This window comes from Chrysemys picta, chromosome 2, assembly GCF_011386835.1.
Source record: "Chrysemys picta bellii isolate R12L10 chromosome 2, ASM1138683v2, whole genome shotgun sequence".
NCBI classification, from domain to species: Eukaryota; Metazoa; Chordata; order Testudines; family Emydidae; genus Chrysemys; species Chrysemys picta.
In genome coordinates this window covers 80,777,431-80,793,471 of record NC_088792.1, presented here as the reverse complement: position 1 = coordinate 80,793,471, position 16,041 = coordinate 80,777,431, and the positions used below count along the sequence as shown (strand labels likewise).

Sequence of the window (16,041 nt, the reverse complement as noted above, 5' to 3'; positions counted from 1 at the left end):
ACTACATTGATTTTATTTAAAGAAAAAACTTCATCAGAAAATTCTCGACCAGTTCTAGTCAGATGGAATTTTAGCTATTTCACCTAATCTGTGAGCCTGAGCCTGATTAGACTTAAGCCCTGACTTGGAAAAGCCCTTAAGCATGTGCTTAACTTTCAGGTATATACTTAAAACCCACTGACTTCAATGGAACTCACCTACATGCTTAAATTTAAGTACAGGCTAAAGCTCCCCTCCTCAATAGAGATGCTTTCCTGAATTGGGACCCAAATCAAGATTAACTCCATCAAAGCCAGTGGAGCTACACCAACTGGTGTAAATCAGATCAGAATCAGGATTGTTGCTTTGGTCAGGGCCGGCTCCAGGCACCAGCTTGTCAAGCAGGTGCTTGGGGCGGCCGCTCCAGAGAGGGGTGGCACGTCCAGGTATTCGGCGGCAATTCAGCGGATGGTCCCTCACTCTGCCTCAGAGCGAAGGACCTCCTGCCGAATTGGCGCCGCAGATCGCGATCGCGGCTTTTTTTTTTTTTTTTTTTCCGACTGCTTGGGGCGGCCAAAACCCTGGAGCCGGCCCTGGCTTTGGTGCACCAAAAGTGTCAGAAATGCCACCATTGTAAGGGCAAGTTATTTACCTTTAATCTGGCTCTCTACTGCAAAGCACATGGTTTGCAAAAGGCTTCTGGGGAGATCTTGAAGGACATCATAACTGTCAATATTAAACAGAAATTTATTTAAAGGCTTGTTGGCTATTTCCTGAAGCTCGGTTGTATTCTGGACATTGATCCCAACCACATAGACAGAGATGCCTGTGGCTTTCAATTTGTTGGCTGGTATTTTGACCTCATCGCTGGATTCCCCATCGGTGACCAGGATGACTACCTGGGGGACGTTTTCCGGAGCTCTGCTACCAGCAGATTCAGTGAAATATGTTGTCCTGACAAAATCCAGAGCTGTGCCTGTGTAACTCCCTCCACTCCTATATGGCAAATTCTGTATCTGTTCCAGAATGTCAGTTTTCAGTGAATATTGATTCAGCAAGAACACCTTGAAGGTCTCATCACTGTACTGGGCCAGTCCAACCCGGATCTGATCGCTGCTCACATTAAGGCTTGAAACCAGGGTGTAGAGGAAGTTCTTCACTTTCTGAAAGTTTTCTTGGCCAATACTTGTTGAAGAATCCACTAAAAATACGATGTCTGCGAAGGTGGCTTTTCTGCAAACTACATGGGAAAGGTGACACAAAAAATGAAAAGGCAAGTTGTTTCATTTCTTTCACAGTTGTGAGCTATCTTTATACTATAGGATAAGTTGACTTTCCCCCTACCAACCAAAACTAACTGGTTTTCAAACTGATTTTTTTATTTTTGACTCAGCAAAGTAGGTTTGTGTTTAGAGTCTACCAACCCATGGTGCTGTTTTGGATATTTTAAGCTAAACAGATACTTGTAGGAACTTGTCACAGTAAGTGTGTGTTAAAAGTTAGTTCCTCAGAGTGCCTGCATGAGATAGAGAAAGGGATAAGGAAGATGCATGAAGTTAAGAACCATGATTTGATTGCATGTCATAGTTTTAAACACTTCACCTATGAACATGGAAGAGAAAAGAGTGGGGGAGGGGAACAGGGGCTTGTGGGCATACCTTGGGAGACGTGGGCAATTTGGTTCACCTCTTCTACTGTGGTACAAAGCACCTGTAGCATATTATGAGAGATATCCTGCAGATCAGTGAAGTCTTCCACTTCATAGACGTGCTTGTCATCTGGATCACTAGCTATCTCTTGAAGCTCCACCAAACTAGCACCTTTGATTCCAATGGCATACAGTGTGACGCCTGCGTCCTTGATTTCCTTGGCCGGTTCTTGGATGTTATCCTGAGCCTGCCCATCTGTTATCACCACTGCAATCTGGGGAACGCCTTCCTCCCTTCGACTTCCAGCAGTTTCCTTGAAGTGATTCTCCAGCAGGAACTGTAAGCTCTCCCCAGTTTTTGTGCCCCCTCCTTTGTAGGATAATTTCTGTATCTTCTCCAAGATGTCTTCCTTGCGGTGGTAAGTGTTCAAGAGGAACTCAGTGTGTGGAGCATCACTGTACTGAACCAGACCTATCCGGATTTTATCTTCCCCAACATCAAAGCTGCTGACCATGATGTACAAGAAGTCTTGAATGTTTTTGAAGTTCTCTTTTCCTATACTCCAGGATCCATCCACGAGAAATACAATGTCTGCAACAGAAGCTTCCCTGCAGACTGAAGAAACATAACTTTTTTCAATTATTACTGGATGCTTTATCTAATATTACAATCTCAGTTCCTGTTTGCTTCCAGGGGAAAAAATGGCTACTTAAAATAAAAATTCAGTAAAAATCCACCACTCCTGCCTGTTGAAATTCCAGCTATCAGTTCACCTGCAAACCCTACATACTGAAGCCAGTGGTCATGGATGTGCAAGTTCCTGGGATCACAAGAATGCAAAGGGATGATGCAATGTGCGTTTGCAGGTCCATTCTTATGAACAGACAGGATATTGAAATTCACACATACCTGACTTACTTATCTGGCCTGGTCACAAGAAAAGATGGTAAAGTATACACATGCATGCCTATTGATATATGCACTTAAGCATCTTCCACCACAATACCCAGTATTTGTGGTTTGGTGATGGTGTGTTGTCTTGCTGCAGTTTTAGATCACAGGGAAAGTTACTCACATGTGTTTTATGGGCCCAATACTACAATCATTTACTACGAGGCATAGTGTTTATTAGCATGGGATTATGGGCTTGTCTACACAGCAGGGTAATGCACACAGCATGGCAGTGTGACTTCTAAAGCATTTCAAACAGTACTACGATAAAATGAACTAGACAACCTTTAGTGCCCACTAGCTGGGACCACACAGACCAATTAATGTGCAACACACCAGTGCACTTCAGAAATCACATCCCAGAGTGTGCATTATCCCAACAGGTAGACTAGCCTTTAGTCATATTGATTTAAACAGGAGTATCCATTATGTAATGCAATAAATACTTGCAGTATTAGGGCCTTGGGTTTTTAGTCATTCCAAAATGGCAGGTCACCACCTGACAAACGGGTAAAATGGTTATGACCCCCTGAATTATTAGACATAAGGAAGATGACCTGCATACTGAGAGATTGCCTTCCTCAATTCTTCCATCTCCCAAAGAGCTAAAGAGTTGATTACAATAGTCAAAATGTTGGAGTGCTATAACCTATCCAGCATTGATAAGCTGGGCAGCCTTGCAGTTAGCAATCAGTACTAGATTTGAACTGCATGTATTGATGGAATAATAGGCAAAGCTGGCATGAGTCTACTCCCAAATATAAATGTGCTAATTGTCAGCTCTTGCATGCTCATTTGTATTTAGTAATAAGAGTTTTCCCCTAAATTTTGAAAGCACTGAATATCAGTACACTTGAACTGAAAAACAAACAAAAAAAACCCCCAAAAGAAAAAGAAAAACCACTGAACTATTTGCCTTAAATTTAATTATGTGGAATTGTCTTTAATATTCTAATGCAAATGCACTCCTGGTGAAATTATGTTGCAAGAGCTGTCTGGAATTACACAAAGAATTAAATGGCACCAGGGTTTTGTTTTTTTACATATATTTGAATGGATAAGAAGCACAAGGCTCAATCCTGCTTCCATTAAGGGCAAAGGGAGCTTTGCCGATGACTTCAATGGGAACAGGAGCAGGCACATATTGTATTACCAGGTGTCTGGTCAGTGGAGCAGAAGGTGGCTGCAAAAAGAAGAAGAAGTGTTTTCTGGTTGTCCATTATGAAAGCCTCCCTAGAAAAAAAGAAAATAAAGCCATGAGAAACATACAGAACATCTGCCTGATAAAGAGCTTGTTAGTCTTTAATAAGAAAGTTTTTATAGCATCTTAATGAATTTAAGGACAATAGCTTGTATGATGTTTCCTAGCTGCATATAGGACTGCACTATACTTCACCATGCCTTGATCTTTCAAAACGCTCCATCCACCATATGGACATTTGCATTCAGATGCAGACAGACTGATATTGGAATGAATATAGATAATCTGATAACCTAACTGGATCAGGAACAGTCAAATCCAATACATATAATTTGATGGGACTCATACAAATCAGTGCTGACTCAGCAAATATTCCTATTCCCAATCCTGTGGTCAGGTTTACATTTTAAATACTATGAACAGTATTTTATCATCATATTTTTCTCACTCACTATAGGGAATAAAGTATTTGATCCTGGAGTGGATGAGAGTTAGTCTACTGACTTGAATGGGAACATGATCAGAGCCAAAATGAACTGGTGCTGATGTATGCGTACACAATGAGCTTTTGTTTCTTCATGAATCAAAATCTATCTTGAGCTAGGGTTAAGATGTTCAAAGATGAATAGGGGCTTAAAATTAAGAAAAATGGGAGCTGTGTCCCTAAATCCCTCATTTGGCTTTGAAAATCTCAACCATACGGATGTAAAATATTCAGATGTTACTTTGGTTAAAACGGACATCAATGAATAAAACAATAATGAATTTAGAAATGGAGCATGCCAATAGAGATAAGACCAATAATAACACAAACTGACATTACTGAATCTATGAGCAAATGCCACAAGTATGCTTCTCCCAATTCAATGTTCAATTCCCACCTCCTCTCCACCTAGAGGCAGGGCAGCGGCGGGGGAAGGGTGTTCAGTTTTGTGTGATTAGAACATTGACAACCCTATTTCCACCCCCTTTCCTGACCCATGAAATACACAAGTTTGAGCCATGTATTCAGCACAGACAATGGAAATTGTTGAAATGGGCAGAGAGACGTCTTTTTTTAAAATGTTTTAGCTTGTGTAAACTATGTGACAACAACCTATTGACCAGAAAAAAAAGAAATGTTGACCCACAGCAACAGAGCCCAGGTCCATCTATTTTTGCAAGCTCAGATGGGAAGATTTCATATGTTGTTTTTGTGACATGGCTGAAGCGCCGCTTCTGCTCTTTCTGCCCAGTTCCCAGCTGCCCTCGAAACGCTGCCTGATCTCTAATACTACCCTCAAGGTCTGGCCAGGATTGGAACTGAACTCCAGAGTACAAAGCACAGAATGTTAGCAGATGGAAGAAAATATATTTGGTAAACATTAGGACTTAAAGGGCTGGATGGCCCCCTGTACTGACAGGAGCAGAGGGGAGCCAGGTGGGTTGGTCCTGTGCAGAGGAGGGAATGAGAAAATGAGGGTCAGCGACTATTAATTCTATGGCCTGTGTTATGCAGGAGACCCGACTAGATGGATCCAAATGTCCCTTTTCGCGTTTAAATTCCACGAATATATGAGCTCTGCTTCATGATTGCCTGCTGCATCAGAGACTGTCAAAGTCCCTCCAACCCCTATGGCGTTGAGGCTCTGCTTGTCAGGAGAGAGGGGTGGGAGCCAATCGTTTCCATGGTTTGCTCCCCTCCAGATGTTGTAGGTGGCTTAACATATATTGTTCACACACAAGTTAATGCTGCTCATTACCTCAGACTTCCCCATGGCTTCTCAAGCACAACTCCTGGGCAAAGCAGTCGATAGCAGCACAGACTCTCCAAGAACCATGTTCAGGGAGGGGCAGAGGAATAGCTCATTACAGAGGTTAAGCCTTCCCTGCAAAATCCCACAGATCTGCAAAGATGGGAGAGGAGTTTCCCACAGACACCTGGACACCTCAGGCTTGGATCCTTTGGCTTGAGCACTTCCACTGCTCCCAAGCCCTTCCACTTTTAGGGGAGCAGTAGAAAGAAACTCCATAAGCTGAGCAGTATGAAGCTTTCTGGACCCTCTGTCCCCCTCCCTCAGTTTTTCTTCAGAAGAATATAACATGGCCCAAATCAGTGCCTGAGATAAAAACGTATCTCTGTGCTTTACTGTCATTTTCAAATTGCTCTTTCTGAACGCTACCTCCCCTACCACTGAAACGTCTTTGCTAAGACCAATTTTAAAACTTAAATACATTATCCTATGAGTTGGGGAGAAACTATATAAAGTACATAAAATGCATTGCAGAATGATCTTAATAAGACAACCAGTTCTATTGATGCTGGGGTGCCAGGGAAGCCAGCTGAGGTCACTCTATTAGGGTGAACTGCAAAGAATGGGGTAGACAATCCCCAAAGCTGGTGGATATTCCAATACTTCGGTTTACCAAGCCAGCACAAAACAGCTTCTTCACTGGTTACTCAGAAGTCAACACCACAGTTCCCTTAAAGTAACCCAGCCTTGGGCTTCCACCTAGGCACCCAAGTCAGATATGATGAGGATCAGGGCTGCCTGTGGAGGGTGAGTGGGGGGGAAGTGGGGCAATTTGCCCCAGGCCCCACAGGGGCCCCCACGAGAGTTTTCAGGGGCCCCCACGAGAGTTTTCGACAGGTCTTCAGCGGCAGGTCCTTCAGTGAGTGAAGGACTCGCTGCCAAAGACCCGGAGCTTCTTCCACTCTGGGTCTTCGGCGGCAATTCAGCAGCGGGTCCTTCACTTGCTCTGGGACCCGCCACCGAAGTGCCCCGAAGTCCCAGAGCAGAAGGACCCCTGTTGTCAAAGACCCCAGGCCCCCTGAATCCTCTGGGCAGCCCTGATGAGGATTAATGAAAATCTTATTTCATCATATAAAAAAAGGTTCTACCAATCCCAAAGGATCTGACACATTACACTTTGTATAAAATTTGTTTCAATTATATAACAGTGGTAGAAATAATGATTTGCATGGTTATATTTTCATTAGACAATGTCACACCCCCAATGCGAGATTGGTGTAGAAGAGAGCAATTAGAGCTCCTGGATACAACTTAAAGATCTTCCAACATTGTTATGAGCTGTGTTTATACTGAATTCCTTGCAAGGCTTTGGCCCAAGTTAAAAACCTTAGTCAATACTTTGTGAAACACTTTAGTGATTCCAGGGTTTGATCTATGTGTTGACTTAACATAGCCATTAATGTTCTTCAGAGAGCATTTACTCTGGCATTCAGCCACGAAGGCTGTGAGGTGTTGTACTTCAGTTTCCCTTTGTGCACAGCAGTTCAGGCTTGTAGTGGTTTTTCTGCTGTGGCATTAGCTGTGAAACCTTAACATTATTAGGCCTTTTAATACAAAGTGTGATCTTGTTACACCAAAAACAGCATAATCATAAGGGTTTCTATTATGTACCACTCTTAACATGTTCAAAGGTTTTTCCAAAAGACCATACACATTGTACATTTTTACAGTTTTTGGTATCAGCAACAAGTTAGTTACAATCATTAGCAATAACATCAGTTCTATCATAAGTGTACATTTACAATTATTTGTGTCATGCCAAGCCTTTTGTTTAAATAAATTATTCTTTAGGTCAGCTTGTTTAATATACCTTTTGAACCTTTGTAGCTTTTCTTTACCTTAGGGTTTTCCTTAATGTAGGCTTCCAGTTTAACCACTTTTGGTTTTTTTTTGGGGGGGGGGGGTATTTTAGAGATGAGTGAGGCAAGTCTGTAAGGGCACATTGCCTTTCAAGGGTTAACTCGCCTTTCTTTTTTGCCTTGTTAGTTAGGTAACTTGCCTGGACACCATCCTTAAAGTGGCACAACCATTTTCTATCATTATGTTTGAACTACAGTTCTCCTGCTTTTCAACTACCAATTTCTGCATCCACAAGGCATCAGATACATTATAGCTTACTAAGAAATCACATGACAAATCCAAAGTATCTATGGGTCTATTCACAAGGCTCCTGTGCTGTGTAAAGCCAGGAATCCAGCCTTTTCCTTGAACCTGATACAGATTGTTCACTTCCAATATTAGTTAACAAAGCCTCCTTTAAGCTATCCACACTAGATTTTTCCAAAGCAAATTCAATGGATTCATTTTTACTTGAAAGACTTTGGCCATTAAGCACCAACACACTTTCCTCAGAAGAGAGACTGTTTACTATCAACAATGGCCCATTAAGAGTTAATGGAAGTAATAATACCTTTTCACCCCCATTAGGCACAGCTATTGACTTTTTACAGACTTCAAAGACTCCACTAAGAAATTTCTTCCCTCCTGCAATATTATGAAATGCAACAGATTCTTTCTGAGCTTTATTTATATCCAGAACTGACTTTGGCACAACAGACAAATTACCAAACTCCTTCTGAGTTTCACTTACATCCAGAATCACCTCTGGCCCATCAGAAGGATTTTTACACAACTCCATTTCAGGCAAGCTACTAGACTCCATGTTCAAAAGGTTAAAAGCAGCCTCTTCCTTGTTACAGGTTTCCACACTGTCAGTGAGTAACATAGTTAAATCACCTTCATGCTTTCCTCGTGCCCTGGCTATGATATCAACCTGATCAGACAAGGTTGTCATATCTTTACTCAGCAACACAGTAGCAACAGGCAAAATAGAAGCATCAGAATTGCTTAGTCCCTGAGAGCTATTTATGACATTAACTGGATGCAACCTAGTTACAGTGTAATTCCCCCTAGTAGGCACAAATTTAGGAATATTCTGTCCTGGGCTTCAGTTAAATCCAGAATCAGCTCTGAGACAACTGACAAACTTTCAACCATCATAGGCTGACAGGCTTCTTCTGTCTCCTTTACAGACAGAGAAGAGCTGGAGAAACATTCCCATTTAACAGACAAACCGCTTTTGATATTGTTTCCCTTGTCCCGGCACACATGGCTGTTCACAGAAAATTGCTTGGAGAGTGGGGAAAGCTTCTTTAACAGGCAAGTTGTAACTTCCAACAAACACATTGCTGCTTTTCACAGACAGCAGCTCATCATACTGAGCTACCTTAAGCGGATTACTTTTACATTGGTTAGGCTCGCTTTCACAAGCTTTACTAGCCAACACTGACCAAGAATGTACCCCTTTCTTCCTCAGCTAGGGGTTTTAACCTGATCACCAACTTTAATTTGCTCTAGAAAAACATTTCTCTGATCAATGAATACTTTCTGTGCTTTATCTAATTCCAAGAGTACTTGTGGCACCTTAGAGACTAACAAATTTATTTGAGCATAAACTTTTGTGGGCTACAGCCCACTTCATCGGATGCATAGAATGGAACATATAGTGAGGAGATATATATACACATACAGAGAACATATCTCCTCACCATATGTTCCAGTCCATGGATCTGATGAAGTGGGCTGTAGCCCACAAAAGCTTATGCTCAAATAAATTTGTTAGTCTCTACGGTGCCACAAGTACTCCTGTTCATTTTGCGGATACAGACTAACACGGCTGCTACTCTGAAACCTAATTCCAGTTTCACTTCTGAGATATTAGACAGACATTCAGAAACTTTATTCACAGACAAACAGCTATCTTCCTCAGACACGTATTTGGAGAAAACCCTCCATAGGTAAATCATTGCCCCTATTAGACACAGGTTTAGGATAATTTCTTTTCTGTCACTGATTTATGATATTAACCTGACTGAACAAAGCTTTAATATCATCCCCAATCAAAAGATCGTTAGGCAATAACTTTCTTACACCCACTATAATTTCATGTTTAATAGCATTTCATTCAAGGTGAATTCTGGCTAAAGGCACACTTACAGTAAACTCAGAGGATTACAATATTCACACTCTGATCTGGTAAGTAATCTTCCTCTTTGACAAGATCTGCTTTAACAAGAGTGATATTAGAAGCTGTATAGTCCATAGGTTATAGTCCAATGTTTATATTTCATGGCGGTCCAGTCAGAACTGGGATCTCAATTTTGTGACTCAAACTTCCCCTGATGAAGCTTAAGCAGATCTGAGATAAAAAGGATTGGGAACCAAGGGTCTTTTATACAGTTTTCTAGCATTCACTTGGCCATACAGTCCTGGGTAAACAATAGGCTTTTGATGTAACCTTCTGTTTCCTAAATCCCTCCAGTAATTAGTTACACAAATTAACGTAGGGCAATTTATCCATTAGGCAATCTATCACAAACTTCAAAGAGACATATAAACAATGATATTATTTCACCCAAGATTCATCTAAATGTTAATATTCCCTTTTGATCTCTGAATTAATAGTTATAGTGACAGACAGAAACTGTCTGTTTACATGGCTAGCATCTAAGATACATGCACTTAGTATCACCTCTAATTCTCTAGCAATAGAGGTTTACATTTCAAAGTTCTAGCCAATCTAACATCGAATGGCCATAATTAACATCCACATACTTTCTAACATGCCTCTAAAGGTTGGCTTTGGGTTAGCTGGCCTGCAAGCTGTTCAACCCTTTCTGGCCATGTGGTACATTTTGTATAAGATTCATTGCAATTATATAACAGTGGTAGAAATAATGATTTGCATGGGTATATTTTAATTAGACGATGTCACAGATGCTATAGTACATTAGATGGAATATGCTCTGTAAGCATCCTGTAGGTATCATGTTGCTCTATACTAATACATGGTTAATCCTCTGAGCATGCACACACTGTGCACTCACTGTTTCATATGCCTGAGCAGACTCAGGGCTAGTCTACACTAGAAGCATCTGGTGAAGACACTCTATGCCGATGGGAGAGAGCTTTCCCATCAGCATAATAAGACCATCTCTGCAAGAGGCAGTAGCTATGTCAGCGGGAGAAGCTCGCTTGCCTACATAGCACTGTCCACACCGGTGCTTAAATTGGTGTAACGTATATCGCTCAGGGGGGTGGCTTATTCACACCCCTGAGAGACATATGTTGTACCAACATAACTGTAATGTAGACGAGCCCTCAGTCTGAGCTCAGTGCTCATGCAGCCAATCAAAGTGCTGGGCCTTCCCACTTGACACTCTTGTCTCCTGACATGAATGGGGTGAAACTTTTCTATCAGAACTTTTTTTTGCGGGGGAGGAGAGGAAATGCAGATTTAGTTTGACTCAAACATTTTGCGAATTCATGTCAAATTTAAATTGTTTCGGACAAAAAACAAACCAAAACAAAAAAATCCCCCTAAAATGAAACATTTTGTTTCAACATTTTTAAATGAAATGTTTTGATTTGAAACAACTTTTTGTTTAAAAATTTCCTTTGACTTTATTTATAAAAAATTCAATTAAAAATCTTAAAAACAGTTTTAAGTCAAAACAAAACTTCTAATTTCAGATCAAACAAAACATTTTGTTTAACCCAAAATTAATTTTTTTCAATTTTTTGGAACTGCCAGCTAGCCAAAAAAATCATTTATTCACACCACTCTACTCCTGAGTTCTTGCTAAATATAATATGCACCTTCTGCTTCATTTAGAAGAGAGGCTCTCAGCTTTTTCCCCACCTAGGACTCCAAAACTACCTGCAGCTTCTTGCCAAATCCCATAATCCTTTGCAGCTATAAATACTAGGCAAGTGTTTGTGGGATTGAGGTCTTGGCAAGAAACAATGGGTGACTTTTGGATGCCCGTGCTGCTTCCAGCAGCTCCCATTGGCCTGGAGCAGTGAACCGCAGCCAGTGGGAGCCACGATTGGCTGGACCTGCGGACGCGGCAGGTAAACAAACCAACCCAGCCCACCAGGGGCTTTCCCTACACAAGCGGCATCCCAAGTTTGGGAAACACTGCTCTACAGCTAACGGAAACAAGGGAGGTTGTTAAAAGGAAAGCCTTAATATTTTACATTTCAAATCTTTTAACTGTTCTTCCTTCTTTTCTGTGCCTTTAATAAAAGGTTGTTTAATGATGTGTTTGTCAGGGTACAAAGGAGGCCAAAGTCTCTGTATACCAAACCCCAAACCTTGTTTAACACTTTTTAATGTTGGACAGTTGCAGGGTTACATTAACATCTTTGATTCTTCATGGCCCATATATTGCATCTAAATTTATGTAACAGGAGCCAGTGTGGTGCTCTTTCCCTAGCCTACCCTGGCTCCCCTGGGACTTAGCAAATGAAGAATTCTGCTTCTCTTTCCCCCTTAGCCAGGGAGATGTGACCAGTGGATGCCTCCTCACAAGCCACTTGAAGATCACATCCCACTAAATAATGCAAAAACTTAACCACAGAAAACACACTAGGAACATCAGGAACAAACCAAATCTCAAATCAGCTATTTAAGGAGGTTTGATCTCACACAGTAAGAAGCTCTTTTTATACGGTACATGTCAGGATAAGGTGTCAATGAAACATGGTTTAAATAGAATTGAGTCTTAGTAAATTGCGACTCCCAGTTACGCATGAAGGTGTAGTGTGTAGAACGACAATGAAGAGGAGGAGAGACTGAAAGCTAGCTAACGCTTTCAAACAAAGGATTTATGGACTGAGGGCTGGTCTGCAAAAAAACAAGATGCTTTGAAAATATTTGCATTGTACATGATGGCCTAGTCTTATACAAAGCTGAAAAAAAAGGACATCCATCTGGAGATCAACTGAGGTCAACAAAGTACAGCGTGATTCACATGCAGAGAAAGACAGGAAGCAGACAATCTTTTCACTACCAGTGGACGTACTGTCATCAGTATCCAATTTTCCTTTTCAATAATGGCAGGCCAGCTGGTGAATAAAATATTTGTGGCAAGTATCTGTGATGATTAAGATCATGGACAGTGCAACCTCAGATTTAGTAGTGACAGTCAGGCACAAATAAAGCCCAGCACATTAAGACAACATTGTTTATGGTAAACATATTAATCTTAATCTCTTTAGAAAGATAAATAATTTACTCTGACCATACAACTATAGCAGCTGTCCGGATCTGATATCAGTGGAATGAACATGCAAGAAAGTTGGGTTTATCACAACTGCTCCCAGCCTGCGACCTTATGAAGCTGTTTTATACCCATCTGTAAAGCATTTTTTACAGGACCTGGAAAAACTGTTTCTAGCACTTAACAGGAAAAATGAAGCCAGACCAGAAAACAAAATTAGAACTGAAAAAGAAAATATGGAAACCTTAGGAGTGAGTCCCGATTTTGAGACAGGTCACAAGGCCATGCAGTGGTAATTATCTTACCTATGTGTTTGAGCTCACCCTGTGAAATAATTAACAAGTACCAGAACTGAAGAGCTCTATAAAGCACTCCCCTCCCCTGTGCCTGGTAGACTTTTATATTTCAAAAGGCTTGCTGCATTCTGACAACACCACTCAAGCAAGACACCACTTCTCCCTCCCTAGTGAAGCTCAGGGTCATATTGGGAAGAACTGGTCCCTATTATTTTCATAAATAATTACCCAACAAACTATTTCTTAACTGTCAACTAACTAATACTTGTGCATTTAAAGAACTGTTTGTTTCCACAATAGACTAGACTGGTTTCCCTGCAGCAGGGGCAGCTCTAGCTTTTTTGCCGCCCCAAGCACGGCAGGCAGGCTGCCTTCGGTGGCATGCCTGCGGGAGGTCCGCTGGTCCCGCAGCTTCGGCGTACCTGCCGCCACATTGCCGCCGAATCCGCGGGACCGGTGGACCTCCCGCAAGCTTGCTGCCAAAGGCTGCCTGACTGCCGCCCTCGCAGGGACCGGCAGGGTGCCCCCCGCAACTTGCTGCCCCAGGCATGCGCTTGGAGTGCTGGTGCCTGGAGCTGCCGCTGCCCTGCAGCAGTTTGGTCTGCCATGATCATATGCTAAGCAAAACCAGAAAGGTCTGGAGTTTAGCCTAAATATAGAGGGGAATAAGCAATATGCACTTTACGGTGTTTTAAATTTGACCCATGATTGAGGAAAGCCTGTGTTTCTTCACAGAGGAGTTCTCCTTCCCTTACTTGAGCCCTGTTTAGGATAATTGCAAGTTGGCCCTGCTCCAGTGATTGGCTGGAAGGAGCTCTTAGGAAGCCCATTTTAGAATTCTAGCAGCTGGAAAGAAGGTTGGGACTATTTCCCTGCCTCTGGTGAAATTCCACCATGATCTACTGGATAAGGTACTGCACTCGGACCCAGAAGATCTGGTTCTGTTCCTGGCTCTGGCACTGACCTGCCATGTCACCTTCAGTTTGACAAGAAGTGACTTTATTTCTCTCTCATCCTTTGTCTATATAAATTGTAAACTCCTCAGGGCACAGGTTGTGTCTCTTACCTTATGTTTCTACTGTGCCTAGCACAACAGGGCTCCAATCTCAATTGGTACCGCTAGATGTTATGGTAATATTACTACCACTAATAATAATAATAATGGTGACCATGTGTGCAATATTCCTTGAAGTGCGGCAAATTTTGATATTCTTCAAGGCACCACAAAGAATTCTTCAAATGCTAGAATGTGGTTTGATTTGGTGCTAGTAGGAGATTATTTGTTTTGCCTTTGTTGAAGGTGGCAATGTAAGCAGAGTATATTAGATTTAGTCCCCTCTGTAATTTAAGCTAAGGGTCCCCCAAAGGATTAGAGCTGCAAAGCACAGGAAGCCTCTGAGTTTATCAGATCAAATGAGCCCATCGTGTGAAAAAAAATCCATGTGTACAGGTTTTTTAAAGTTCCAAGAAGAAATATATTCATGGCCATGATCTGTGCTAGGAGCTGGCAGGATTTCTACAGGAGGTTTTTGTTTTGTTTTTCCCAAGGAGTTTATTTATGCTTCTGCAGTGAGTGCTGAAATATTAATGCAGATCTGAGGGTAATGAAACAGGATTAACAATGAATCATCACAAACATTTATCTTGGCTTGCTTTTCTGAGTGGAATGTGGTTGAGGATTGAAATCTCATAAACACAGATTAGAGATTTGTGACTAGATATCTCTAGTTGGAAACACATAAAAGTGTCTCCAAATATGGTAGAAGAAATAGGGGAAGCCTAATTTATAAGACTGGGATTGTGTGTATATTTCTGCATCATTTCTCAGTGGATCTGTGTAGAAACCCTGCCTGCCTAAATTCTAATATAATCTTCTTACACATTCTGCTCAGGTTCCTTCTCCAGAGCGATGACCCAAATCTGCCTGGTCTGATTGCTTTTGAGAAGGACATGGGTAGATTTCACTAAGCATGCCTAGGAAATACTCCAGATGCTGTGAAGAAGAGGCTGTCCAATCTCCCCAGTGTATCTTTCTCTCTGAGTTCTTCATAACTCTGGGCAATATTCCTGCCAAAGTTATTATACTCGGTTAAATTGAAATGGCGATGTCAGAGAGGCATATGCTAGGGAAATTTGGATTTAAGTCTTAAATATGAAATGCAACTCCAGATGTACTGGTCTCAGCATGATACCAGAAATATAGATCCCTAAGAGATGTACGGCCTAAGAGAGGTGGGCTCTGGCTGAGCTAAGCTTGGTACAACACACAAGTTTGGAGAAAAAGGGGGCTCTAAGACACCCTTTTTGTTCCCCCAATCTCGGGGTTAGCAAGGGGCTGACTCAGCCCCAGAAGCAATTGCTCTATGCTACTATCCAGGTAATGGCCCCCCTAGAGATCATTCTACTGTCTGGGGATTGTCAGAGCATGAGGTTCTAAGGCCACGCCTGCTCTGGTCTCCAGCCCAATGCACCACCCCCACTGGCTGTGCACCACTGAGGGATTTCGCTGCACAAGGGGAATCACCAGCTGCCCATTTAGGTAGCTTTTCAGGCACTGAGCAGCACAAAACAGGCCAAAGGGAGCTCAGGATCTGGCCTGTATAGGACTGTCTCTAATATCTGATTTAGGGTGGAATGTTGATGTGACACTTAAAACCTGTTAGATGGGCTCTTCCTGTCCAGAGCCAAAAGGGAATCTTAGTTTAGAGTCAGTTTCAAAGGCTGTGGTACATGATTAGCGATGTGCTTGCACACCCATGAGCTGACTATTTTAGTTTTCAAGTTTGCAAAATTCCTCTCAGTTTTGGAAGATGGCCTCAAATTAGAAACTAGACTTCAGCTGTGGAAATTGCTCCTGACTTTAAGGTCCATTTAAAGGCAGTGCTCAGTTTTAGCACATCTCCAAAAGACACCACAGACCAACCTATGATGCTAAACCACAGAAATGTGGATTGATGCCTATCCCAGGAAAACCCTCGCTATCCATTTTAATAGTTGTCGCCAATGTTCCCCCACCACAGCCATTCTGGTGAGCAGGAATTGCAGGGTCATGTCTGCTACCCACCTCATGCTACAGCAACCAAATTATGGCCCCAACACAAATGCTGT

At 41.9% G+C, this 16,041-nt stretch overlaps 1 protein-coding gene across 1 annotated transcript in view; it reads right to left on the bottom strand.

Annotated features, from left to right (window-relative positions):
* LOC101940483 (collagen alpha-6(VI) chain-like) overlaps positions 1-16,041 on the bottom strand; it is a 117,914-nt gene that overhangs the window by 97,150 nt on the left and 4,723 nt on the right. Inside the window, exons 2-4 of the mRNA XM_065583606.1 lie at positions 3,733-3,812; positions 1,638-2,243; positions 632-1,219 (exon numbers count right to left, since the gene is read on the bottom strand). Of these exons, the coding sequence (XP_065439678.1) occupies positions 632-1,219; positions 1,638-2,243; positions 3,733-3,799 (1,261 nt within the window). The 5' untranslated portion in view covers positions 3,800-3,812. The remainder of the gene's footprint in view (positions 1-631; positions 1,220-1,637; positions 2,244-3,732; positions 3,813-16,041) is intronic.